This window comes from Tuber melanosporum (genome assembly GCF_000151645.1).
Source record: "Tuber melanosporum whole genome shotgun sequence assembly, scaffold_153, strain Mel28".
NCBI lineage: Eukaryota > Fungi > Ascomycota > Pezizomycetes > Pezizales > Tuberaceae > Tuber > Tuber melanosporum.
In genome coordinates, this window is record NW_003298812.1 from 863 (window position 1) to 28,308 (window position 27,446).

At 49.5% G+C, this 27,446-nt stretch overlaps 4 protein-coding genes; all 4 read right to left on the reverse strand.

Annotated features, from left to right (window-relative positions):
• Positions 1-4,049: 4,049 nt before the first annotated feature.
• GSTUM_00002870001 (uncharacterized protein) lies at positions 4,050-5,472 on the reverse strand. XM_002836580.2 has 6 exons: positions 5,179-5,472; positions 4,884-5,125; positions 4,786-4,862; positions 4,642-4,719; positions 4,529-4,566; positions 4,050-4,477 (listed from the first exon to the last, which is right to left on the reverse strand). Exons 1-6 carry the CDS (start codon positions 5,351-5,353, stop codon positions 4,296-4,298), a joined length of 792 nt encoding a protein of 263 aa, XP_002836626.1. The 5' UTR covers positions 5,354-5,472; the 3' UTR covers positions 4,050-4,295.
• Positions 5,473-5,774: 302 nt separating this feature from the next.
• Positions 5,775-8,468, reverse strand: GSTUM_00002871001 (uncharacterized protein). XM_002836581.2 has 7 exons: positions 7,822-8,468; positions 7,368-7,707; positions 6,915-7,317; positions 6,475-6,865; positions 6,373-6,417; positions 6,176-6,312; positions 5,775-6,124 (listed from the first exon to the last, which is right to left on the reverse strand). Exons 1-7 carry the CDS (start codon positions 8,000-8,002, stop codon positions 6,077-6,079), a joined length of 1,545 nt encoding a protein of 514 aa, XP_002836627.1. The 5' UTR covers positions 8,003-8,468; the 3' UTR covers positions 5,775-6,076.
• A 4,902-nt stretch (positions 8,469-13,370) lies between these two features.
• On the reverse strand, positions 13,371-15,476 carry GSTUM_00002872001 (uncharacterized protein; the record flags this gene model as incomplete). The annotated part of the gene is made up of 3 exons (XM_002836582.1): positions 13,371-13,930; positions 13,985-14,770; positions 14,837-15,476. The coding sequence occupies 3 exons, from the start codon at positions 15,474-15,476 to the stop codon at positions 13,371-13,373; spliced, it is 1,986 nt and encodes a 661-aa protein (XP_002836628.1).
• A 540-nt stretch (positions 15,477-16,016) lies between these two features.
• Positions 16,017-18,260, reverse strand: GSTUM_00002873001 (uncharacterized protein). XM_002836583.2 has 2 exons: positions 17,926-18,260; positions 16,017-17,855 (listed from the first exon to the last, which is right to left on the reverse strand). Exons 1-2 carry the CDS (start codon positions 18,152-18,154, stop codon positions 16,456-16,458), a joined length of 1,629 nt encoding a protein of 542 aa, XP_002836629.1. The 5' UTR covers positions 18,155-18,260; the 3' UTR covers positions 16,017-16,455.
• Between the last annotated feature and the right edge of the window lie 9,186 nt (positions 18,261-27,446).

Below are 27,446 nucleotides of genomic sequence, written 5' to 3' on the forward strand. Positions count from 1 at the left end.
TTGTAAATAACCGGGGTGCCAAACACCCCCTAAGTATGACAATGCTACCGCAACAATGGTCTGGGGTAGCGATGATATATTATTATTATTATATTATAGGCTATGACTAACACGAGCCCGGTCGAGGGATCCAACGAGTGAGACGTCATGCACTCGTCCAAACAATGCCGGACCCACTCAACCGAGCTCGAAAAGCCCTACAGAAACGAAACAGCAAGAGAGAAGCAAAAATAAAAAAAAAGAGTTGTATCCAGAACCATACACGCACAACGCGCACCCCTCCATAGATGCACCCACCCATCCACTTACCCAGAAACACATCACCCTAGCCAAGATCGTCTCTTGTCAGGAAACTCACCAAAGAATTCAATCCCGGAATTCCTATCCCGCCGGATAACTATCTGGTCTCCTCCTCCTCCTCCGCCACCGCCACCTTCCTCCTTCCCCTTCAACGCCTTTTCCACCTTCCTGCAGCCCTCCCTGAGCTTGCCCCTGCATTTGCCCAGCATGTGTGTGACCGAAACGCCCGAACAAGCCGGGGGTGCCGAGGAGGAGGAGGAGGAGGAGGAGGAGGAGGAGGAGGAGGGGGTGTCGGACCGGGAAGAGTCTTCCGAGACCCCGGAAGCGGCGCCGGAGATCTCACCCGCGTCGGCGAGTAAGGGGGCTCTGTCGGATTCGTAACAAGTTTTCATTTTGTCCTATATATATACGATTGTGTGAGTTGAGAATTGTTGGGTGTGAGGTGTTGGCTGGAGGCGTTTTTAAAATGGGCTTTCTTGTACAGCTTGGGATTCAAGAGGTCGGCGGATTGGGTTTGCGCTTTGATTCTGGAATGTACATGTTTTTCTCTCAAGTTATGATACAATGGATGGATTTTCTTCTTTTATTCTTGAAAAGCTTTATTGAGTACTGTGCGCTTTGCCGTTGGGCGTGGAAGTCGTAACGGCCCGCTCTGGAAATCGGATTTTATAATTGGTGATTTGGTAGGGATCCGGCTGTCCGGAGATTATCGCGAGAGACAGGAGGATCGTGCGTACAGCCTGAGCTGTGATATTAGTTTTACCTGAGCTGAGAATATGGGATATTAGAGTAGATATTAGAGTTTATCAAGCCATGAGAAGGGACAGAAAAACCTGTCCCCCCCCCCTAACAAGTCCGGATAGAAGGCCACCTTACCACCACATATAATACCTATCCCACATGAAGGACAAGACGACATTATCATTTCTCAGATAGAAATTGCCAGCGCTACCGTGGTGAATCTAGCTATCCCAACAACCGCTATGAGAAACATTCCCTCCACATGCCCCTATCTCTTCAAGTCACCATGAATACATCCACACACGTCACAATCACGAATTCTCAGCCCAAGGAACCTCGAGCACGTTTTCCGCCAACCAACCAACCAAGCCCGACGCCAAAAGTGTTCAGCGCTTAGGTTCCCACATTGCCCTGCCCACCGCGGTACGGTACAGCGCCAAACTGTTGATATTCTGGTTTATTTTCCGTGAAATTTTTATCCTTCTGCCACTGAACACGTTGGTATGGTTTATACAACACGTGCTTGTTATATCCCTCCGGCCACCGGGATGGATTGAGATGGTTGGAAGTCGTCCCAATCCGCTTTTGGCCCCCGAGTAATGAAAATTTCGTCACGGTTCTTCTATTCTGAAAGAGTCGGCGGACATAAACAAGAGTGATTTACGTGTATATTGTGAGAGTCCGTCACCCTGAGAGAGTTACGTGCGACTTATTCCTGGTGGGTAACTTAGTGGCTATTAATTATCACTCTGTACAACAAGTGTATCTTAGTGTACCTTAGTGTTACTGATTATATTAGAGGGCTCTTTCTTGTACAAACTGTAAATATGTAAAAGGATCTGGGGGGAAAGCGCCAGAGGAAGAAGAATAGAGATGAGAACTGAATGCCTAATCGACATTACCCACCAATAATAGCACTAAGAGCTTGAAGTTTTCCTTAATCACTAATTTCAGGACTACTATTGCCTTTCTATAATGATGCTTCACGGTGATGTAATACATAACACTGTAGTAGCATGATAAACTATTAGCGGCGGAAGTGAATACGTACAGTACACATGCTCCTCCTCCCGCCATTGCACAGTTCTACAAGAACAAGTCAGAAAGCCAGCAGCATTTCCTAACCATATAAATTCACCGCGTCCCTTCCAAAGGTCGGATCCAGGGGTGATGGCGGAATTGGTACAATAGCCCGCGCGATTTCCCACAAGCGCAAGTTGCCAACCACCAAACTCCTTCGCCTCTTCGAAATGCGTGCCGTGCATTGTCTGTGGTTTCTCCCTACTCACCGGATCCCACTAGTGTGCCAATTGCCCCAGACAGCGTCTCTCTTAGGATACTACTGTAAGTCGACACTAGGATCCGGCTTGAGCTCAAGCTGGGCCGGGCCACAATCGGAATGCAGATTTCCGGGTGGTGGGTGGACGAAGCGGTGTGCTATGGCGAGAGATATATTTCGGCTGGGTAATATATAGGACGGAGGATAATTGTCAGTGTTGACCGAATCACATCGGGCTGCCCAGACTCGTAGTCTGTCCAGCGCTCGGCCCATCAGAAACGGAGTATCCGGGGATAGAGAATAAAAATGAACCATGGGCCGCGGTGCATCCTGTCCCACCTCTAAGCCCCTGATGTATAATTGTGATAGGAGGAGATGCCTTCTCGAGGGAACAGAAAATAAGGATATTATCGATCACTGGTAGGTTGGTTGGCAGCAACAGGGTTAGGAATCCCAATGAAAGAAGGTAGGTTTGGAAGAGAGTAAGACGGGATCTGTGAATACATCGTAATCACTTTACATCCAGTTCTCCGGACAAGCGCTTTTGACGAGATGCCATTACCTTTTTCTTCTTCTTTTTTTTTCTTTTGTCTTTTAGAAACCACAATTCGGGGTGGGAGGTTGGGTTGCGCTTGACGGACTTTTCCGGTATCATAGGTATTTCATAGGGTAGATATTCATTCCATCATCTGGTAGCACTCGGGTAGTAAAGGACAGTCTCCAGGTTGTGTAGTGCTCACAATCAAGGAGCGCCGGGTGAGTGGGATCGACTTAAGACATTACAGAGCGTGGAGATGCTTAGTTATTAATCGGGAGAAAAAGGAAAAGAAAGCGATGCCTTCAGATAGGCTTATATTCCAGAGTGTTAAGCAAGCAATAACGGGATATCACCAATTACGATCCACGGTAGCACACACCGCACGCATGAGCACTAATTCCAACAGGGCTCGACGAGCACTCGTAACCCCCGGCTGGAGAGCGGGACGTAACGCCCTGAAGGAAATGTAAGGTACGAATGTTGCATCATAGAACCATCCGTTATACGCACTCGTAACCTCCTTAAAATCCCATCTTACTCACAGCCAAATCTACTCTTCTCCAGCTGTGATTGTCCCTTTACACGCAAAGCAATCTTGTCGCTAGCAATTACTAATCGATGTAGATAATTTCTTTTCCTTCCTTGGGGGGTGAATCTCCTGCTATAAGGCGCGTTCAATTTTTAATGCTATATACGAGCTTGTTCTTTGGGGGGCGTCAGCGAAGGGGAAAGTACGAGTAGAAATCCATCTGCCAGCAGGATAAGCATTTGTGCCAATCCCAATATCGCACGCAGTGGCTGAGGTATCCGGGGATCGATTGGCCCCGGATGTAATTAACATGAGCCTAGGAGTCCCTATCCCCCCACTTGGAAAGAGGTATTGGATAATGCATCACGTGGGAGGTGTCGGTGTTGCTGGCGGGTGGTAGAGTTCGACTTGGACCATTCATTGCACCTAGAGGCCTTGCCTACGATCGGCGGAGCAGCAGAAGGAAAAAACAAAGGGACCATCGTGAGATAAAGGTAACTTGGGTGGTAGTGAATAAGAAAAGTGCTCTGCCCCCTCTGGTTTTGGGAGGCGGCTGCGAACCCTGAGCGCTGTCCCGGCCTATTACGGAAATGAGTGAATTGGTCTGTGAGGGGAGGCCGTGTGCCGCCAAGTCACCCTTTCTTTTACCACTGATTGCCTTGTAAGCTTTACCGTGCTTTATTGCTCCAAAAAGCCAGCAACGAACAGTTACTGCACACGGTAAAGGGGAAGTTAAGCCTTCTACCAGTGATTGTCTAAGAATCTTCTCACCGAAACAGTGCTAGTGTTAGCGACATGAGCCTTGGGGCACCAGGGCCACCCAAAGATAAACCAGCATAGTGAGACCCCCACATCCCAATCTCCACCGCAACAGGTATCAAACCGACCCACAAAACCGAAATTCCGAATCACAACTTCGCCCCAATCGCAGACCCCCCATCCACAGTTATCGTAGCACCATTAACATAGGCACCCGCCCTACTGGCCAAAAACAAGCACGTGCCCGCAACGTCCTGTGGAGTCCCAATTCGCTTCAGAGGAATGGAGCCTTCGATCATTGGCTTGAACTTCTTGAGGGTTGCAGCCATCACTTTACTTTTGTCAGTTCCGCGATTTTTTTAAAAGGGGGCGGAGCGGTCACTTTTGCTCTCGAAAGGTCCGCAAGCGATTGAATTTGATCTGCGGAAGCCATCGTCAGTAAATTTTCATGATGAACGGAGATGCAGCGCAGGGTATCATGGTAGGGTAACAAACGTAATATTCCTCTTTCCAAGATGATTCGCTAGCACCTCCGAGAGATGGTGTAGGCCGGCTTTACTCGCTGAATACGCGCTATCCATCCGCTCCCAGAATCAGTATTCATACTAATCCACCCCCTCCCTCAAACAACAAACCCACAAAGTCTCGAGAGCTGGCACCCTAATGCCATCGATACTCCCGATATGTATAACCCTCCCGGGATCTCCGACAATCCCCTTCTCAGCATTCCCTCCCACCGCCGCAGCCTCCAACAATGGCGTGCACAATTGCGTGATCGTAAACACCCGGTGCAAATTCAACGTCAACACCCTGGTCCACGCCGCGTCCGGATACCTATCGTACGACTCGCCCCAATTGGAGCCCGAGTTGTTCACCAGCACGTGGAGTTTAGTTTCGCGCTTTTTGAGCTCCGCGACGAGGTTCTGGCAGTCGGAGAGCTTATAGAAATCTGCCGGGATGGCGTGGGCTGTTCCTGGGCCTGGTGTTTGTTAGTCTCGTTTGTGGTGGGAGGGGATGGGGAAGGGGGTAAACCCATTGTGGTCAATTCTGCTGCGGCGGATTCACAGGACTTTGCGTCGCGACTGGAGATGTAGACTTTTGCGCCGTTCGCTACAAAGCCCTCGGAGATCATTCGGCCAATTCCTTTTGCCCCACCGGTGACAAGGACGACTTTATCCTTTACGGAGAAGAGGGTCGAGACATCCATTGTATGTTTTTCCTCTTGTTTTTCTTACTGAGCTTCTTCTTCAGCTGCAATGCAAATATTTCGTGACGACTAGTTGAAGGGGGGGTAGAGGCCCGTTGGTCGGTGTTAGGAGAAGATCTATCATAGAGAATGACCACCCCAAAGGAACCGGGAACAGTTATTTATTGCCCAGGACTGTGGCTATGGTTACGGCTTCCAGATTCAAGATGAGCCGAGGCCCCCAACAGCCCTAACCCACAGTACAGGCAGGGATTACCCTAGGTGACTATGGTATGATATCAACCACTCGAGTACTGTACCGAGATTCGGGAGAGCCTGGGAAACCTGTTTCACACGACCGATTTAGAATTCAGCGGCAGAGCTAAACCTTACTGCAACACGGGACTCGAGTGATTTTACTGCACAGAAACTTTTGTAAAAGTTACAAGTAATATATGTATCGTAGCATTACTATATTGTCATTTCTTGCCCCACATATTCTATGCAATTTTCCCCTCACGCCCAAACATGACCAAAGAAAGAAGAATACGAGAGAATTTATATACAAACCTAAACGCCACATAATGGCCCGGGAAGAGGCTCTGAATAAACAAAGGCCTCAAAGCCATGAAAACGGATGAGGTGAGAGCACAAAAAAAAAACAAGTATCAGAAATGGGTAGAAGGAGAAGAAGTGAGAAGAGTCTATCCCAGATGAACAGGGGCATATCGGTGAGTCCGTTTATCACATGAAGCTGTACTTGTGAGCTTCGGCTCTCCATTTGGGTCCGTACTAGACGCATATTAGCAGAGATCACATAGGTTGTGCCGATAGGGCTTTTACTCTATGCATAGCCCATATCACACTGAGAGCTGCTAAAGCAAGTGTGCCGAGTACTGTGAACAGCCAGCCATTCCCAACCGCGTTTGTAATGGGCTCGGTAACGATACCCCCAATACAGGCAAAAATACTTCTAACAACTATAATTAAATGTTAACGGTGCTCAAGATTTCATATGTCCAGAAGAAGAAAAAACTCACAATTATTGACCGCAACAGTAGAACTAGCTCGTCCGGGGACAAACTCTGCAGCTCCGTCAATTCATGCACGACGAAACGCCAGATACGGAACAAGAGACATACCAGTCAACATGGTGGTGGTCATTCCGAGCACCAACATACTTCCAAATCCAAAGATGAAGACAAGGGGCAAGGGGGCGGCCCAGTGGTACCCCTGCTGCACAATCCATCCATAACAGACCAACCCAGATGGGAGCATAATTCCTGCTATCCACGCATTGACTCCCATGCGGTCTTCCGGCCGGTACTCCAATGGAGCGCTTTCATCCCCGCCTGCAGCCGCCCTTCGCTTTATCGCGGCCCGTCGCATTATGGTGTCGGACCATTGGCCACCCGCTAACGATGCCATCACGGAACCGAGAGGGCCAGGGATGAACAAAAGTCCCACAATGAGTGGGGAGAAGTTGTATGGCTCTTGAGAATAGGCAGCTTGCAATGAGATGTTCAAGATGTACTGTGCTCGTTAGTGAAGAAATTAGACGCGGTGGGGGGTGAGATGATACTATGGCTCCAAAAGTTACACCGGCATATATCACAGTTAACAATACCGGCGGGAAGCGCAGGTAGAGCAGGCTTTTCAGAGGATCGACCAGGATGATCTTTGCAGTTTCGATCCATTGTTTGCCCTTTCTCAAGCTTCTTCTAGAGACTTGGGAGATGGTTTTTTGTAGACCTGGTGGATCCGTAGTCCTTTCTTCTCCTGTGGGCAACTTACCATCACCGAGCTCGGGTGTCTCCATACGTATATCCTTGGGTTTATCCTGGATTCGTAGGGTCTCCGGGAGGCAAAACAGCATTCCGAAGAACAGAGAGAGTCCGAAAATCGCCAAGAACCATTGTGTCCCCTTCCATCCGAACTCTTGAGTCAATATTCCTCCCAGAATTGGTCCCAGTAGAGGTCCACAGCTAGATGGGTTAGCAGTGTACCCCTTCAGGATGCTGAAGCGAACACTCACAGAGGGCCCAAGTAAAACCAACCCATAGCTTTCCCCCTTTCACTGACCTGCCAAATATCCGCAATAGTCCCCGCACCGACGGCCTGGACACTGCTCGACGCGCCGCCGGAGGCGACACGGAACACAACCAGCATGCTAATGCTGGTCGAGACTGCACAGCACGCTGAAAATATGGTGAAGAGGGAAAACGATACTATGTACACCGTCCGCCTGCCCCTCCGTTCGGATATGGAGGACCACCAGAGAGGGAATATCGCCAACGATAGCATGTACAAGGCAACCGACAGGTTTGCTATGACCTGGGTCGAGTTCAATTCCTCAGATACCTCCGATAGGGCAGCTAAAGCCAATCGATGTTAACAACCATGTTGCCCCAGGCCACAGTCCGACCACCGGTGGACGGAACAATTCTATATATCGGGCACGATCTCCGAAAGACAAAAGAGAAACTCACGAAACAATATGGTGCTCGCCATCGTAGCTGTCGACCCGGCGGCGGCAACAAGGATGGTGATCAGATACTTGATAAGCTTTCCATAATCTCTGGCATCTTCAATCTCGGGCACTAGCGCTAGCTGGCCAAACATGCCCCTTCTCCTACTCCACGGGACAATACACGACTTGTTTGTCGCCATTCTGGTGGCTGGCGGAAAAGGTTTATTGCTATCATCGCTGTTTATCGGAGCTGGAGGGTTAGAGGGATTTGTCGGAGAATCGCCCTCTATGGCTCCCTCCGCAGTGGAGCTCCGCGCAGTTCGTGCCCCCTCCATTAGTCTACCGTATATGACGCTAGATTTCAACAATGCACCGCTGTTGCGTGATCGAGTGTGAAGGAAGTTATTACCAACAATGAGAAAGATATACAAGGACCAAGGGAAAAAAGAAAAAAAGGAAAAAACTGCCCTGAGTTCTTCCTTTTGCAGCCCACAATCCGATCCGGTGGACAATGGCCCATATTTAAGAAGAAATAGAGAGCCGGAATTTAGTGGGAAAAAAAGTCCCACACAGGGCACGATACCTACGGCACCAGACTAGAAGCTTTTGGAACAGCTCCCAGCCCTATGCGCATATCGCCGCTGCCGTGTTTTCCGAAGAAGCGGGCCCTCCCTTAACCCTACGATAGGAATTTTGATCTTAAATTTATATCGTACTATAGCACTGGTGGCGGGATATGACACATTAATTTTTTTGGGCATAAATTTACTGGTATTCATCCTACCTCAAGGTTGCTAAGGTACGGTACGAGTACTATGCCCCGAGAAGAGGAATGGCGCGCTCGGATGAAGATACCGTATTAACTGTTGCGATCCCCTACTCGTGTATCCGCCCCAGGAAATGGTGCCCGTTTTGGAATGGTGACCGCGGACAAAGTGTAGCGTTGAAGCTGCTTTCATAATATCACCGCTACCGTACGTTATGCAAAGCCTGAACCCAAGGGTGAATGACTTGGAGCTTGATACTACTAGTGCAGTACTCGCACTATCAAGCATTGAACCCTTACATTCCTTGACTTTGTAGTAAATTAGATAAGAGTTCATAAAGAAACGAAAGAAACGACCAATAAGCTCTTGTAGCATGCCATCCCACTCAACACATAATACCTCCCAAATAAAAACCGCACTTAATCTATCGCATTTCGCAGGGCATCCGATGCGGCCGTCCGGCGTTAAGGTCGTCCTCCTATGTCACAATATCATACCGGTACATCACCATTAAATCCATCGAATACCGGTACTTTTTTTCTGCCAACCCTTTCAAACTGCTCGAACGCTATACGAGTACTGTACATTTTTGCAAGTATGCGTCCGCTCTCACTATCCCAAAATGGGCACAAATTCGTGGCGCGGAGACACGGTCATGTCACCAACCAGCAGCGACACCGGCCCAAGACAGTGTTCAGTTAATGAAGACCCAACACCGCCGAATGACCCAGACTACACCGTATCAGGAAAGCACTAATCCTTCTCGAGAACTTTTGTCCCTGGATCACGGGATTAGCGAGCCCAATGGAGATGGAGTCACAAGTTGATCCGACTACGTCCACGAGAGAGAATTTCAGAGCAATGAAACAAACCGGCGGGCCAGAGTTAGAAACACGGACAGCAAAGGACGAGACCAGTCTCGTCTCTGGGCGGGGTAGTCTAGTCTGGGTGGAAGCTGACTGCACCCGAGTAGAATTGGTCACAAACAAAGTAGGGAACAATTCGTGGCGAGAAATTCTACGAGTATGATACATACCGGTACCCGCACACTACCCGTGCTGCCGGACCGGAGTCTAGCCTCCCCTTGCCCGTCGCCACCAGAAAAAGGCGACTTCAATCCACGGGCATGACTAACTACAGTAAGTTACGCACCTGCCGAGACGGCCGAGTTGAAGCCAGACCCTTCTTAGTTCCCGCAGTCTGGGTGTCTGGCCCCGACTGGGCTGCATAAGGGTATAACCGGTGAAAACATAATAAGGCAGCTAAGCAGCCGCAATGAGGAAATCGATGGGGGAAAAAGGAAAGGAAATTCTTTTTTTTTTTTTTTTTTTTTTTCCAATCTACAATTGTAATATACTCGTGGAAAGGGGCGCTTTCATACTCGTGATCCCGTAAAACTCCGGAAACGAAACAGAAAAGATTGGACTAGACTATTCGAGCGAGTGCCAAACGCGACCAGATAATCGGAAGCACTTTGCGGACAACCCCGTATGATATTTCGATCAAACTATGGGCAATCTCAAACCCAGCACCGAACTTGATGGCTCCGAGGTGTGGGTGGGCATGATACCGGTACTGTACAGTACTCCAGTACTCGTACAATCGGGATCGCTCGGGAATTCAAAACCTGGTACCGGTACGCTGGACTCAGTAAAGTTAGCCAGGAACTTTTTTTCTTAGTTTACCCGAGGGCGAGAGGTCGAGGATCTGCGGTTGTTTCTTCCGGAAGGGGGGGGGGCAAAACTCGAGATATTGCACCTGAACACGACAAAGTCTTGCGCTGTCGTCTAAGAGTAATCCATGGATCAGCAATTATGTCTAGTGTGTCAAGAAAAAATAATTTTGAAACCGGGGCGGGTGAATATCGAGTGATGCCATATGACACATACCACTGTCAGTTTTATCTATAAGTGGATCGGCCCGTCAGCACAAGAAACAGATTCAGTGTCACAAGTTTAACCGAATTGCGGAAATACCAGTACCAGTAAATGATATCCAACACATCCAATGGGCCGGGAAAACATTGATCCCTTTCGGGCTAGGTATCCGAGGATTTACACAGCTGGTGTGGTGGATCACCGGCATAAAGGTTGCAACGGTATAGTACTGTACCGGTACCCCCCCCCATATGATGGATGATTCAGGTAAATCTCTCTTCCCATCCAGCACTACGGTAGCCGAGAAAATTCTATACTATACCTGTGACTCATTCGACAAAAAAAATGGAACATTCGAATCTAACTCCAAGTTGGAGCCGGATGGGCAAAATGCGCATTTTTTAAGTCCTCATACGAACGGAATTCGTGAGGCCTGGAAGCCGTGGCATGCCGGAATCCACCTTTTGGGCGCACGGAATATTTCGGGAACTTCCGTCTTGCCGGTTCGTGAGCCTAGATGAGAAAAAAATTGAATACATAAGGTAATTGGATGGTGTGCTATGTCGTTGGGCTTTTTCCTCTTTCAGTAAGGTCAGGAAATTATCATTTTTTTTTTTTTTTTGCCGTGTTTCTTGCCTCCTTTCCATGGGGGGAGGATTTCGGACTAGTGTGAGGTAATCATAATTGTGATAATTATTATGCTTCTCCAGCGAGAAGGTTTATGCACACTCACTCCGAAGTATGACGGACACAAACTTGGCAACGAGGGAAAACACCGGTGACCACCGCTGTAGTACCGCTCTCAAAAACCAGGACTTGAAATGCCTTCTCGAGTGGTAGTTAGTGTTTCTCACAGGTGCCTGCCCTGCCAACAATCAGAGGAAGCAAGCAGTCGGTCGGTGTGATGAGACTTCTTGAGGAACGGGACTCCTGCGGTATGATATGATACTTCCCTATCCCTGGCAGGCTCCGCAGAAAGTTTTTGACAAAATCTTGTCAGAGAAGTTGGCGTGCTTGTGGAAGGAAATTTCTGCAAGAAGTGATTGTTTCTCTCATGTATATCATACTAAAAGATTTACATCACTTTCCCCAGCACTATACCGCCATATTACCAACAGCGAAAGTAGGGATCTCAACCCATATATATTTTCTCTATCCCCTTCTGTCCGGGCCATTCTGTCTCGAGGGGCGGTGAGGATCTGATGAATCCAGTATGATATTATACTAGAGATAAACGCTTCGCCCACCACGAGGCTCAACAACGGAAACACGCTACTTATTTTTTCGAGAGATTCGTCCGATCTGTAAGACGCATTCCACACCACGCCCTGGGCCGCCTATGACTCCGAGAGAGAGAGAGAGAGAGAGAGAGAGAGATAAATATCGGAACGAGTATATAGCTTCGAGCTGGCAGTGAGTGTGCTTGCTTACCATAACAAAAAGCGCGATAATGCTATATAGTGCGCATTAAGCAATGCTAACCCTGTGAGTGCGGAATCTCACTGAATCATCCAATCCTTTGATCCATTTTTCCATTTTTTTTATCAGTGATGGGTTTAAGCACTACCCCAAGACTTGTGCTCGAGTGAGCTGCCAGGATGGAACAATCTTTTCCCCATGGATGTGCGACTATATCGATTTTTAGACAAAGTTTAATGCTTTGCCCTCTCCCATTAATCCTGTATTGACAATTGCTTCAGGTCTTTTTATCATCTCCGGGAGAACTCTTCGGACGCTGTGGGTTTTTTTTTTTTTTTTTTTTTTTTGGGGGGGGGGGGGGGGGGGAGAGTAGTACGGTAGCAGGGAAAAATTGAGGGCAAAATCAAACTGTACTGTAACATTCTGTCTGAATCAATAGACATGCCATCTACCCGTCCGTGAGACATGCAATCCCCACCATCATAGCAAGCCTTTCAAGTTTCAATACTTCTCAGAAGCATACTCGAGTATACGATTGGTGACATTCAAAACCTGCAAAAGGCTGAATGAAAAAAAAAAAATGAAAAAAAGTGCCATGATAATATTCATACAACGGGCACCACCATAATTCCGTCCGACGCTGCCCAACACGCTCCCGAACCGCCTTACCCGGCCCACCCACCTCAGCTATCATACTGCCCTACAGCACAACGCGTTTTCAATTCTTCAATCTCATAATATTGACATCTACCCACCCCGAGAACAAAAAAAAGAAACCTCTGCTTTCACCCCCAAAATATTCAACTAGGCTGAGCTCACGATGAAATACGGGATAAAGATAGCATCGCATCTAGCTATCACACCCCTTCAATTTGACCCTTCCGACTCCCAACAGCCTGACAAAGATTAAAAACAATGATATTACCGAAAATATCTAAATCGGTTCCGAACCGACCCTAGGATCTTCCATCATAATCACTCCCCAAGTTTACCCTCCGCCCCTGTAAATAGATGCATAGCACAACGCAACGGCTCGGGCCCACCCTCTGAGCGCTCTGCGCCACAGGTTATATGGAGCGCAGCGCTTTGAAGGGGAGAGCGAGTGAAATATTTCTGGTATAAGTGTGATTGGGCGTGGAGCGGTAAGTGCAGTGAAGTGTACCGTGGTGTGGGTAAAGATCTCAGAATACGGGGGGTATCAAACACCCTTTTGGCGAAGAGCTAGGCAGGCAGGCAGGCAGGCAGGCAGGCTCCCCAGAGTGCGAGAGAGTGACGACACCGTTCCCGCGAGTCCCGGGCGCCATCGTTTGATGTGTCCTCAAATTTACGCCATTCAAGTAATCCAAGCAGGAAGGCACACCACCAGCCCACAAGCGCAAACGCCAGAAGGCGAATAAGTATACCAACCATAGTATTAACTTTTACTTTACAGCATACAGAACCTTGAGTCCCAACTCCATGAGTGACCAACCATGCCCGAGTGACCCACCATGACCACAGGCAACCTACCCCTCCCTCCCCTTCCCAGCAAATAGCCCTGGCAACGCTGCCGCAGCCTCCGCAACACTAGGCGAGTAATGCCGCCTAAGCAGCACAGCCTCCCACCCGGTTGCCGCGAACGGATTACTCATTTCCGGCTCGTCGACGAACCCGTCCCAAACACCGTCGCCAACTACCTCCTCCGTGGAGAAAAGCGCCGACAGCTTCCGTCCATGCTTGATCGCCAGCTTGTTCAGTAGGCCAAGCATCGCTAGTGTCGACTTCTCCGGCATCTGTAGCGAGGCCGTCAGCAGGCGCTTCATGAACGCCGCGAGGCGCATGGGCGTCGCAGAGTTTTGGTGCGCTGTTGAGAAGAAGATTGAGGAGAGGGCGCGGAGGAGGAGCTCGATTTCTGTGGAGAGGTTTATGCGCGAGGAGGTGGGGAGGGGGGTTGGGAGGGGGGAGTGCGGGTCCGGGAGGCGCAGAGATTTGGTAGTTAGTTCTAGGTCGGGTGAGAGAGAGAGGGGAAGGAGGGTGGCGTATAGATGGGTTGTGAAGAAGGTTAGGTCTATGGTTATTCCTTTGCCTATTTTCAATTGTCAGCTCGACCAAGATAGTGGGATTGATAAGTAGAGAGTACCTTGTCCAGATAGCAATGCAAAAGCAGTGATAATGCACAACAACGCCTCTCGAACTGCATTCCGATTAGCCGCCTCGTCTTTCTCCCCCTTTACCCCCCCTTCCTCCCTAGCCTCCTCCTTCGCGTCGGAAACCAGCTCCCTCAGCGCGACTAACAAATCCCCAAAGAAATCAAGATTGATCAAATGCGCATACTTCGCCAACCCCTCCAATGTAGCTCCCATAAGGCCCGGCGGCTTCTCCTTCAGAACCCGAAAGTACGTAGCAAACACCAACTTTAGCGTCTCAGACTGCTTCTTTTCCCGCTCCTCGTGCGAGACGATAGCATCCGCTTCCAGCATCTCCTTCTCGGCCGCCTTCTGCTCCTTGCCTAATTTCCTAGCCTTCTTGGTTCTGAACTCGCGGTCCTTCTTCTTGCGTTTTCGGGGGTTGTCGACGGCAGAATCAGAGCCTTTCACGTCGAGCTCAGAAAGGAGGCGCAGGGATAGGAAAGTGTTTAGCACGGACTCGTCGACGAGGTAGTGCTTCGCTTTCATCATCTTGGAGAGCAATTGCACCGCTTCGCAGGATGGGCCTCCATCCTCGTCTGTGCGGAATAACTCATCGAGGGTGGTCCGACACTTGACAAACGTCTCGTCAACTTTTCTCACGCTAACTCTCTCAACAACAATCTTCAACAATTCCGTCCGGAAATTGAAGTGCGGCACCGCAGCCAGTAACCCGCAAGCGCAATTCACGGCAAAATTCGCAAGGGCGATGGTGTCCTTATCACTACCACCCCTCCCGGCTATCAATCAACCCACAAAGTCAACCTCCCTCTCGCCCTCTTAGGAGAGGATAAAGGAAAACGAACCTCTAGCTAACCCCCCCAACAACTTTACAAACCCCGAGTACCCACTCACAAGCGCCTGCTCAAATCCGCGCACCTTCCGCACCTCCTTCGTAACCTTAGCCTTCATCTCCTCCTCGCTCAGCGCACGGATGCGATACCCGGGTATCAAACCCTTATACACCGCCAACATAGTCCCAATCGCCAGCATCCTAACTTGCACCGCCGCATCATCAGATATCTCCTTCAACCTCTTCAACAACCCCACGCTTTCTTCAGGATCCTCGCTAATAAGCGTAGCAATATTCGCCAATTCTTCCTTTGCAATTATTATCCTTTTCCGCAGCGGCACCGGCTTCTCCGCCGCTACAGGAGCAGTAGCAGGCGGTAGAGGTGCCTGCGAGGGATCAATTCCATCCTTCTCATATCCATCCTCCTGGTCGTCGGAGACTGACTCGGTATCTTCGTCGAGGGTCGTTGCGGAGGGGAGGTTGGGGACCTGAACGATGCCCGTTGCTGTCTTGATTGGCAGTCGTGTGCGTTCTGGCTGCTCCCTTGCCCTGCGTTTTTTGTTGCCGTTGCGTGGCTGGTTTTCGTATGATTGCTCCAAGTTCCAATGCGCCGCGGCGGCAAATGGGTGGCCGGTGTGTGACTTTGCCTTCATCCCCCCCTTTTCCCTCGTCCGTGCTGTGTTATGCTGGGGTGGTATCTGTGGTAGCAGCTTCAATAGCGGCGGGACGGGGAGGCACCGGAAGTTGGCGATGATTTGGCTCTGTAATCCACTTTCTCGAAATTTTTTTTTTCCGGGATGATACAAGGTTATCTTGTCTTGGCAGCTAGTAGACAACAAAACAGTACTCGTATCATCGCTTGGGCAACTCGCAGCACTACCAGTACACCCCCCCCCCGAGCCCTAACCCTGCAACCGTGGGTTTCAACCTCAAACCACCGGCGATAGGTGTCAGGCGAGTTGGAAGCCATGATTCACTGGTAAATTTTAATGAAGTTACGATATCATATAGCTTTTCCTTCCTCCCCTCATGGGAACTCCTATGATACGGTAACATGAATCCCCATCGCTTCCTGAGCCTTCCAGAAATCTAACCACGCTTTCCCTTCCTTCGTGAGTACCGCTCTTAGATAATCCATCATTCTGGGCTTCCCTCTCTCCCTTCCAACACCACAAACACCGGTAAATTTCTACTTCAGGAGACTTTTTTGTATTTTTCGGTTCTAAGGTCATACAAATGCATACGGTAACTATTCCACGATGGTCTTCGGCCACGGTATGAAAATGATAACATGAGACGGCAGATAGGAGAGCTATCGGTACAGTACAGAAAGGAAAAAAAGAAAAAAAAAAGGGAAAACCGCTAATCAAGTTCGCCGTTCCCCTCCCAAAATCCCATGCAAAATATGCGGAACAAAAAAAAAACACCAACAATGTCATAACCGATGAAGTAGTGGGGAGAGAGTAGAGAAAAAGGAAGAAGAAAAAAATACCTCCCAGCCCGCAAGACAAAGAGACGAGGGAAGAAAAAAACATAAAAAAGGGAGAATTAATACAGCCTCACACAACATCCCAATTTGTACAAAAAAATTGCAAGACGAGATCACCGGCGTCACGGATCAAACCGGAGTAGCTAGTACCTATAACCATAATATTCGTACATCCCTGTGACTTTGCCGTATCCGACACCGATCTTTCGTCCACCCCACAATTTTCCGCCCATCTTCCAGTAACGGAAACCAGTTTCTTCCGCCAAAGGTTTGGCAATCTTCTCAGAGCCAGGAGTGGTTCCGGGCCCAGCCCTAAGGTACCATGCTCGTCGGTGCTCGCTCTTTACGTTCCATCCCAATTTCTTCGTCGAGATGGGTCGTTCCTTCAGACCGTCGGTGACCTTCTCGCTGAGTTCCAATACTTGTAGTGGGAACGAGGCGGGCATGAGGAGTTTGCACCTATTGGTGTCGACGAGGGCTGTCGGGTTAACGGAGGAGATCCCGGTAAGGTCTAGATAGTGAAGGTTCGACTTTGCTCCGCCATGGCGGGGCCCGTCTTGCTTGACGATAGTGTTCAAGTCTGCGATGTTCAAATCGGCATATCCGATGGACAGCTCCTCAAGGTGCTTGGAAAGCCTTCGAAGATCGGGGATATGGTCTCTGGTGATCTTTGCTCCAGAGAGATTTAGGGAGCGAAGCGTAGTGGGCAAGAATGGGAGAAGTACGTCTACATCCGTGGTGGACAGAAGACGGTACCTACCCGTATCAAACAGAAGATTGAGGTAGACCAAATCCCGGGTGGCAGGATGGTTGATGAGGAAATCGACGACAGCGGGGCCTGTCAAGCGGTTGCACCTGGACAGGGAGAGGTGGGTGAGCTTTGCAGTGTGGGGTATAGCATGCAGTGTCTCGTCGGTGACTTGAGTATGAGTCAAGTCGAGATGTGTCAAATTGAGCAATCGGGGCAACAGAGTAGCATAAACCGATGAGGGGAGCGTGTTACAGCCGTGCATGCCAAGCCTTCTAATGGGAAGGGCGATGGGCAAACGTAAGTTGCTGGGAGAAATAACACTCAAAAAACCATCCTTGAAACAACTCGCAGCAGTAGCACAAAAGTCCACCGCATTGAGCCGGGGAAGCTCGCAAAATAATTTCTCTAGCACTCTCTCATCCACATCTCTACCCATAGCCTCAGAGGCAAGGAACTCTCGCAAATTAGGAGTAATATCGAGACAATTGCGCAGTTTTGTAGCGGTCAATTTCTGAATCTCAGAATTCATACGCTCAGTTCTACCAAAGCCCACAGAAGTAAAGTGGGAGAAGTCCAGCCTCTTCACCAAATGGCCCAGCTCGGGATACTTGGAGATCTGCGCCAGGAACTTTTCGAAGATGAACGAATGAGGGAAGGCAACCTTAGAATACAAGGTCGACAGAGTGGCAATGTGGAAGGTCCGGGAGACGAGTAAGCACGATGCCAAATCTTTGTTCCTAGGGCTATAGCCGTTGGTAGGCACATCGGTCACTAATTGTGGGATGATTTGATCTTTTGGTAAAGTCAGCGTGACGACAACCGGTATTGGGGGACGAGATGAATGACAGCACAAAAAACCAACCAAAAATCTCCACGGGTAGGAGTTCTATCGGGGCCCGTCCTTTCTCAAAAATCATCGAGTCTTCGTAGTGAATCCCCATTCTCCCAATAGTGCGAGCAGGAACCAGAGCTGGCGAAGAGAAGGCTCGATGGATCCGTTGATAAGTGGGTGGAAGGGCAATGGTACAATCGGACGACTGGCAGATGTCGTTGTGATATTCTTTGAAGGTATGTGTGGCAACTTCTGGCATCGTGAGGCCTCGGGGAAGGATAGGCCTTCTTTATAGCAGTCAAACCGGAGGAGGTTTCAAGTCAGCGGTAGGGGGGAAGGAGGGGCCAGCAAGGTCAAGGCTCTAGTGCACGGCAGTTTGTTCGACACGGAGGATTTTTCTCTGAATTAAGTTGCAGACAAGATGGAAGGGATAATAGGTTACAGAAGGCTAATGTGCTCGGTCTCGCTCACCGAGAGGAAGGGGAATCTGTGACACTGTGCGCAGGTTTGTAGTGCGTGGGGATAGGAAGGATGTGTGTGAGCGAGAGCACGAGTACAGCCGGTAGAGTAGGTGAGTTGGTGTGGCACTTTTTCCCTCTTTTCCTGATGGAGGGGGAGAGTGTGTACCCGTAGGTTACGGCGCTGGCGGCGAGTACGTCCACCGTACCGGCCTACCTATACAAGTTTGAGTGATGGTATGAGAGGAAAAGGGAAGAAGAGAATAGGCCAGATCACATCCCACCTACCACCAATTGATCGAGCCGATTCACCCAGTGAAGCTGAGAGAGTGCTCGAGTACGATACTCGAGTACATACCAGTATCACGTCCACTCTAGAATTTTTCCTGTTGATGTCTGACGCCATTCCTGCCTGCTGCCAGGGATTGGCAGCTCCATCCCAGCGGGTCGACACCCCTCAAACGCTTTCGGGAATGGACCAGGCGAATGAAGGAAAGTGTGAGTGAGTGCCCAAATAAACCGTGAAGAGAAGAATTTCCTGTCCGCATTTCCCTTCCTCTTTGCGAGGATTCCGTGACTAATAGATACACCACGTGCCCCTACTCAGAAAAAAATCTTTCTTCCTTGTCTCATTCTGCCAGCTAAGTTACCCGTCTGCCCGCCCGCCCTCTCCACTTCATGTCCGGCCGTGCCAGCCAGACAGCGAATTGCTGCTTTCTCATCCAAACAATATGATAGGACTTACCGAGAAGTAGACCGACTGCTCGTACAGTAGACTACCGGTGACTCGCGCGAAGGACAGACCGAGCGAACCAAAGCATGGTGTTGTCCGCCTGATGGATTTGGACTAACCGGAAGCGGAGGCGGGATAAAAGAAAGGAAGAAATTAAGCATGGACACGCTAAACCCAGGAAATAAAAAAAAAATCCCGTATTATTATTACATGGCGCCGAGACTTTTGCCAGATCCCTCTGACCTCCGTCATTGCTACCAGTATTTTGCCCCTCAGCCCCCCTTGTCACGATGCCCCCCAGTCATTGGGCAATTGGAGAGAGTTGGAGGAGCTCTTGATGCTTTGATCTTTATTTTATTTTTTCTTCCCCTCAAGCGTCAAGGCTTTGTAGGCATTCATTCTCGCGAGGACCTGAGAAGTTGGGCTTTGGGATTTGTCGTTACACACCTGACCTGATTTCATCCCAGCTTTCCCAGGCACTCGAGTGTTTGGGAAGGACGACCACGATGGGTCAAGAGCACACATAACCAGGGCAGCTCAATATGTAGGAACACAAACCCTGAACAAACCCACACACTGCGGCTGCTGTGGGACGCGAAATGTTGAGATAAAGATAGATAAGAAGAAAATAAATCGGTGTGGTGTCGTGTGAATCAGAAAGCTTCATTCAAATCCAGATGTACTGTACTGTACTACCTGTATCCCAACAGTACCGGACAGAGGGAGAGAGAAAAAGAGAATGTCGACCGTATCTATGACAAGTTTCTTTCTCGTCTACCAATCTTGATAAAATTCCCGACGGTGGAGAAGGTCATACACTTGCCTTTCCCTTCCGCACTTAAACCTGCCCTAGTATCGTCGTAGTGATAGTTGCCCAGAACTCGCGGGCACACACAGAAGAAACATGACCCTTCCATCCCCGTACGCCCACTCCGCAGCCCTATTCATGGGAAAAGAAAAAATGGGCATAATCTCGAAAGATAAGGATATGGGCGGTCATATCCTTTGATAAAGTTTTTGAGGTGATATTTCTTCTTCCATTTTTCCTTCCTTGCGAGGTCTATTTATTCCCTTTCACCGTGCTACATAAGGCTTAAATACATCCTGTCTCCCTTCTATTTTTTCCCCTCGCGCCTCATCAATCTTGTCGCTATCTATCTCTTTACAAAGAGGAATGGAATCCCGCAACACATCAGATCACACACATCACATTCCAAACCCGAAAGATAAAGGCGAACAGGGGAGGAGCGAGAGGACGAAGCGAAAGGCACTACTGGCGCCTGATACGTCCGATACCAGTATTGCCAATAGACACATACGAGTACCGTATCGTTACTCCGCGGTCAACGCCGGAGTTCCACTCTCACTCACCCACTCATTCACCCTCTCGCATATTCTCAGCCATACGCTCACCCCCCCCCCTCTCTTGCCGCCGCCTCGCGAAATGAAAGGCTATTCGCCGACGGGATAGGGCGAAGAACGGCAGAGGTGGGGATTGTGGGGGAAATGGCACAACACGGCAATTTAAGGGAACCGTACTACAGTATCTACGCGGGGGAGAGGATAAATAATGAATGGTCACCTGCTCCACCAGGACCTTCCACTGATGCATATTTCGACGTACTTACGATAGGCTTAATGGCTCTCGATTTATTGACTAGTTGCGGAGGAAAACAGGTGAAAGGGGGAGAACATGGGGAAACGTTTACGAATCACAACCAAGGCCCAGAGTAGGCATTTGAGACAGGCGGAGGGACGGAAACGAGTAGGAATGAAAGTGGGGCGGAGGTGGAACGAACAACGTGGAGGAGAGGGGAGGATACGAGGGCTAGTTTGACCCTGAGCTTTGCACAATATGGTAGTCAGGTTGACCGGCTATTTGATGCCCCTTTGTCGCGAACATGATGCCAGACAAAAAGGGCGGGGAGGCGGGAAGGGGGTCTTAGCTCACCGGAATTCTAAATTTACAGTACTCAACGCAGGAAAATACTGTAAACTAGCCCTCTTCCTTCCTCCCTTCACGATGTCCACTGCGTGCGTCAGGTGGGTTTTTGCGGGAGGCGAAAAAAAAAAAAAAGGAGAGAAAGCGAAAGGGAATAAAGAGGCGGAGGGAGGTAATTTTTGTTGTCGTTGTTTTGGTGTTCAGAACAAGCTGCAAGACATGCGAGCTTGTCCTAATCACAGCTAAGCCTCGGTTTTTTTCCCACAGCCGTACTCGTAGACTACCGTTCTTCTCTTTTCCTTCATGCACAAGTCGCAGAAGACCTGGACCTTGGATGCTTTTTCCCGAGGCGGAAGATCCCGTTACGTAAATCATGCAGCTCTTTGTCACACCAGGCGCACGGATGTTTGCAACGTGCACCGGGGGCAGACCTCGGATGGATGATGAAGGCGTGGTGGCGATACAAGTAACAGCGCATTGTCATTATGGCAATAGGAAAAAGAGGAAATAATTGAGATTCAAACTTTCCCATGATCCCTAAACCCTCCCTTCCTCCAAGCACTGTATCGTGTCTACAGGGGGGGTAGCATGAGACGAGTACGGTAGAATCGTGGGAGGTAAACCCAACGAACGACTATGAAGGATTATGATACTAGCCACTGACGTTTAACCCTACCGGTAGTCACCCGTCACTCGCTCATTTATCCACTCCCTCCGGCCACTTTGTGCCCAAGAACTTCAATCGAAAGAAAAAAAAGGAAAAAAAAAAGGAAAAATGCAATCCTAAAATACTGTACAATAAGGTTTTGCTGGGGTAATCGTTTTCTGGATTCCCAAGGATTTCCTGCACGGGAGGCACCCCGCATCTGGCCAATGAGAACAGGGGGCTCTGGGGGGGATTAAAAGGGAAAGATTGAACGAATAACAAACCGGCACACTACCGTTTGACCCGAGGCAGAAAAACCCTAACACCGATCACGGTAGGGTAACTTGTATTACATACCCACTTTCGCGAGCATAACCTACACTTTGCCCCCACCTCCCCGCATAACCTGCGCTGCACTGCACATGCAAGTGGGTGCTTGCTCCTGTTGACTTCTATATCCCGCCCGCCTCCGTCACCGGCGTTGTGGGCGGGCATTCGGCGTCCGCTGCCACCCAGAGCGGGGCGCAGCGGTGACCTGTGCGAGTGCCCTCCAGAAATGCCACAACACCTCCCCTTCTCCTTCCCATTTATTATAGGATAGCATTCCACTATATAGCCTGGTGAGGTCGGTGTTTGCTTCTTGAGGAACTTTTCCCGACCTCTGTCTCTTGCATTCTCACTGGTACGCTCGCTTCTGTCGTCGGTGTTGTTGGCGGCGCGTCGGTCGGTCGGTGGATTGTGCGCTGTAGGGTAGAGTATTTACAAGGGGGCACCAGGCTGGCCTCTGGAGCGTACAGCACTAGTACTCGTACTGTACTCGAGTCCTTGTGTGGTAGTGGGATCTGCTCTAGCCTCGGGGGAACCGGCGTTTACGGGTGTCTTTTTTTTTCTCGAGTATAGGATTCGATTCCGCTTCCTCGTCCGTTTGCTGTGAAGTGACTCTCGCCCTTTCGTTCTGTCGCGGGGATGGTCTCGATAGGGAGGATTTGCCATGTTCACAGTGCATCACTCGTGGTTGCATGTTGGTCTCTACGGCCGAGTGTCCAAAATTGATGATTCTCTGGGCGGAGGAGATATTCCAGGCTAGATTGCACAGTTTCCCAAGTAGTCTTGACGGGTGAGAAAAAAGAACACTTTTGGCGGTTCATAGGACATTGTGTCCTCTTCGCGTACAGCGGCAGCAAAGTACGGTAGGGCAAGCTGTATTATATGAGAGGAGATTTTTTTTATTTTAGATCATACGCACTTGTTACCGGTATATGATACATTACATTACCTTTAACTCACTCTGTCTGCGCCGTCCCTTTAACGTAGACTTTTTTCACGTTGGTTTCGCGCTACCCGGCAGCGCAGTTGCACCCTGTCCTCCGGGATGCCCTCAGGTACCATAGGTTTGACTCACCCACCCACCCCGGGCGTGGCCATTTCCCCGCAAAATGAAAGATGATGTGTTACAAGTACAGTACCGCTGCGGTGAGCTATCATGGAACAATGATTACGTTATCCTTCTTTCCGCCTGTCTCTCTGCAGACGTAACAGGTGCAGAAGTCGCAACGTGAGCTGGAGGAGCTCAGCTACCCGTGCGTTCTCTCGGCTTGAAGCTACCGGTTGTGGGTTCGTGCTGAGAAGGAAGGGGAGAGAGTTGGTTATGGCGCTCGGTTCTTTCAGGTACAGTAAATACCAGTATGATACCATGATCACCAATCTCACCAGAGCGAGACTGTAGACTACTGCAAAACAAGGCACAACAACAAGCAAGAGTACACTATGACAGAGGCCAGGTGACATACATGTAGTGCTTTCTTCTCTCTCTCTCTCTTCCTTCGTCAGTTCATCCAACTCCTTCACGAGAATTCTAACCCTCCAAAAAGCAAAGCCCAAGCGGAATAGCTCCCAAAAGGAAAAAAAAAAAGTATGAGAAAAAAAAGAAAAAGAAGGCAAACAACCCCACCTAACCGAGATCTCCCCACCCACCCACAACCCTCACACCCTCACACAACACCCCTTTTCTCTCCCCGCAAAACTCTAACCTGGGTGAGACAATGCTTTTGAGCAGGGTTTCTCGATTGCCGTTTTTTTCTTTCATGCTTTCCTCCGGACAGCGGGGTAGCTTTACTCGTAGGGGTGGAATGTGCGTGTAGGTTACGCCACTTTTACCGCCAAGGTCACGGGGAGGACAGAGAGACAGGACTGGACCGGACCGGACCTTGGCTGGTCTACTGTAGGAGGGTTGACGGACTGGCAGAATGCATGGTAATTCATCGTACGAGCAGAGTGGACGCGTAAGCAAGCAAGCAAGCAAACAATTCGAGCGCGGTATCAATGCAATACCAGTACTGTACGAGTAATCTACACGTACTCTACTCTGATATAACCTATGCTTCCTCTCTCCCTCGCTTTCATCCGACTATGGGGAACAACACTACGGGTGAGTTGGCCACCGTCCCTCCTCCCCTTCCTCTTTTTCAACCAATCCATCCGTCTATTCATCCGTCTATCATACAAGTATCCCTAGGTCCTCGCGAAATCTCACAACAATGGTGTAAAATTACACCATTGATTAGTCATCACTCACTATTCTGCCTGAATTCCTTTCCTTCCTCGAGCTATGATGGATCAACCGGGCCCTGTTGTTTGCTTGTTGCTGGGCGGGTAAGTAAGGTGAATCTTTTGTCGCATTTTGCTTGAGTACCGTACTGTACTGGTGGAGGTTGGGCTGGGCGATGAGGCTCGATGGTGCTTGCTTGGGCAGGGGTGGACCGTGGATGGATGAAGTGGAATGCATTTGGGGTGTGGTTTGGTGGGATTTGATAATACCGGTACGGTACTTGTATGATGTGGTGTGGTCACTGTGGCAGGTGGTGTGGTAGGAAGGGATTTAAGGCTTGTTAATTGTGGTGTGCTCGAGTGCAGTACTCGAGTATGGTACCGGTAGGTATCTAACTTCTAGCATGATACCTGTACGGTGCATTTCAGGTATGGTATCGGTGGACCTTACCCGTGTCTATTTACTTGCTCCTTAGAAGTGCCATTCCGAAAGTCCTGATTCCCTCTCCTTTAGGCTTAATTCACCTTAGAAACTTGGCCTTAATGAAATCCGCTGATTCAGAGTCATGAATGATCACTTGGTGCAACCGCTTCCTCTGTTTAATGGTCGTCCTGTGTCATAACACTCCTCTTTCTATTCGATCGCGCTGATCGATCGGCCCTCCATTCCTTGTCTCACCACCACCCTACTTTTTCCGCCCCTTTCTGCCCCATAGCCGGGTACTGCGCCGGATGTGAAGGAGGGGGCTAAACATTGGTGGTATGCGAATAGTAGAAAACGCTTCGACATTGCGAGTACATAATACCGCACTGTGGGTGGTTTTCTGGGCGGGTGCTGTAGCTGAGATGGAATACTCGTGGGGTATGATACTGTACTGTACAGCAGCTAGAATACCGGCCGTGTTATGGAAGGACGTAGCGTGGTGTGATTTTGCCAAGAGCCGCTGCGTAATGTAAGTAGGGATAAGCAGCGCAAGTCCTCTGATACGGAATGCGAGTGAATTGATGCTAGCACCGCGCCCAGCACTGTTGCTTCAAGTCGATAGCCCCTGTGAGGAGGAAGGAAGGGAGGGAGGGAAGGAAGTATCATAGGTATCAAAAACCCATATTCTTACTTTATGCACTCTCCTGGAACACATTCTGTCGTGTCGTACTCTATAGCACAGCGCAGGTAGACACTCGGGGAGCGGAGGGCGTTCTTGTGAAGAGGTTGAGCCAACTCTCGACAACCTTGCGCTGCGAGGCGATATTACGGTATTTGCACTACATCTCTAGCCGCCGACATTCCCCTATCACTGCAAGAGGTAGAGTACCTTCATCACAAAAGCATCCACAAAGCCAAAAGGGCTCAACTTCCAATCGTAAAAGCTATCCCGGCATAAAACGTGCCAGACGGGGAAAATGGGGTCAGACGCGCCAGTGGATCACATTGTGTGTGTGTGTGTGTGAATTTCGCCCTTATTATAATGCTAGCTGCGGATTTTTTTTATTTTTCAAAAAAAGATTAAGTGGCGAAAAAGAGATATATCTTCTACTCTCTCCTACTCTCCCGGAACCCCCCACCCTTTTTTTCACCGGCGTTGGAGGTCTTTCGAATTTCAACTTTTTTTCTTTCCTTTCTAAAGTTAGGTCCAGTACGTTAGCATTAGAGCTCGCGGTTACCCATACTTGGTGGGTCAAGGCCATAACTTCCCCTCTCTCCCTCCGGGTTGTGGGTGGGTGATGCGGTAAGCTTCTCGTGTAGATGACCCTGTCCTTACTACTATGCTATACCGGTGAGATCTCCACTCTCGCTTCCACCACCGTGAACTCTTCGGCGATGGTCCGGGTCTGCGTGGTCTGATAGTCTTTATTATGTATATATCATACTGGCGCTTGGCGGTGGGACATGGGTGCTCACTCGGTGATTTTCTCAAGGGACCACGGACTGGAGATTGTATTTTTCTTGACGTGTTACCATGATAACCAGAATATGGACAGTTCGGTCTTGTGGTGACTTGGGCGGTCACTCTATCTATCTATCGGGTGTTGGTGTGAGTGAGTGGGATTTCTTGGACGGAGACTGGGTTTCCTGGGAGGTGGCATAGTGTTAGGAGGGTTTTCTTTTTTTTTTAATGCTTGATCCCCCCCGAGCGCTCTGAGGAGGGATGAGCGTTTATGTTTCTCATGTGGTTATTCGCTTATTTGGTTGCTTTGCTTGCCTGCTTGTTTGTGCCTGTACTGTACCTTCTGCTGGTACTGTATTATCCCTACTCGGCGGGGGTTTTCACCTTCCCCCCACCTCCCCCGCTTCAATTGCTCTTAGTATTGAGCCGATTACATGCCATCCTTGGCTGATCTGCTTCTCGCAATGCAAATCGTACTATCGGCTCCCCACACTATCTACCTGGCCAGAGGGATGTTGGCACTTTATGAACACCGGCAGAGCAGGTGCTAGATTCTTTAGCTCCCACTTTTGGTCTCCACTCGCTATGACCGTTGCGGTATCGGAGCGCTATTCGACCCTAGAGTGTGGCTCCCGGTTATGCCCGAGGCAGCGGTGGCGATGGGTGGAAGCGTTCCGTCGTTGCTGGGCTTTTTGGTCAGAACGGGGAGGGATCGGCACGTGGTTTTGGAATCGTGACGGATTGAGAGAAAGAAGTGTTGGTTGGTTGGGGAAGAGGCTTTGGGGTAAGAGGGGTTTTTTCCCTTTTGTTCGGGCGATGTGGGGAAAAGGTGTAGTAGCCTAAGTGTTGGGATATCTGTATTATAGCCTGTGCATATCGCCGGGGCGTGGGTAGGTTGAGAGGTGGTGGCTTTGAGTCTGGGATTGTGCGTTGTGGGGTAATGGGGTACCCTGCTGTCCTTGGATGGGTAAATCGAGTGATGCTTGGAGTTTTGTGTATATTGAATTGTGGGGCAGGTATCATACCTAGGGGTGAATTCGAATTTATCATATTATGGTAAAAGTCCATTCTTTCCTCCTAATCTGCTGGCAACAAGGAACGACACCATTTCTGTTTCTCTTCTTTTTCAATTCCTTTCACAATTAATCACTTGGCGCACTACCAGTCTCGGGGCATCATTGGTTCACAGTGCCTCGCTGTCGGGAATGGAGCAGAACCATTGAAAGAGCCCAACCTTACCCCAACGGGACAACCTAGGAGCCACTATAATTCTGGATTGAGAAAGAAACGATGAGGCGCCGCTGGTCGCTAGGGGTCGGCTTGCAGGTGAGATTATCCC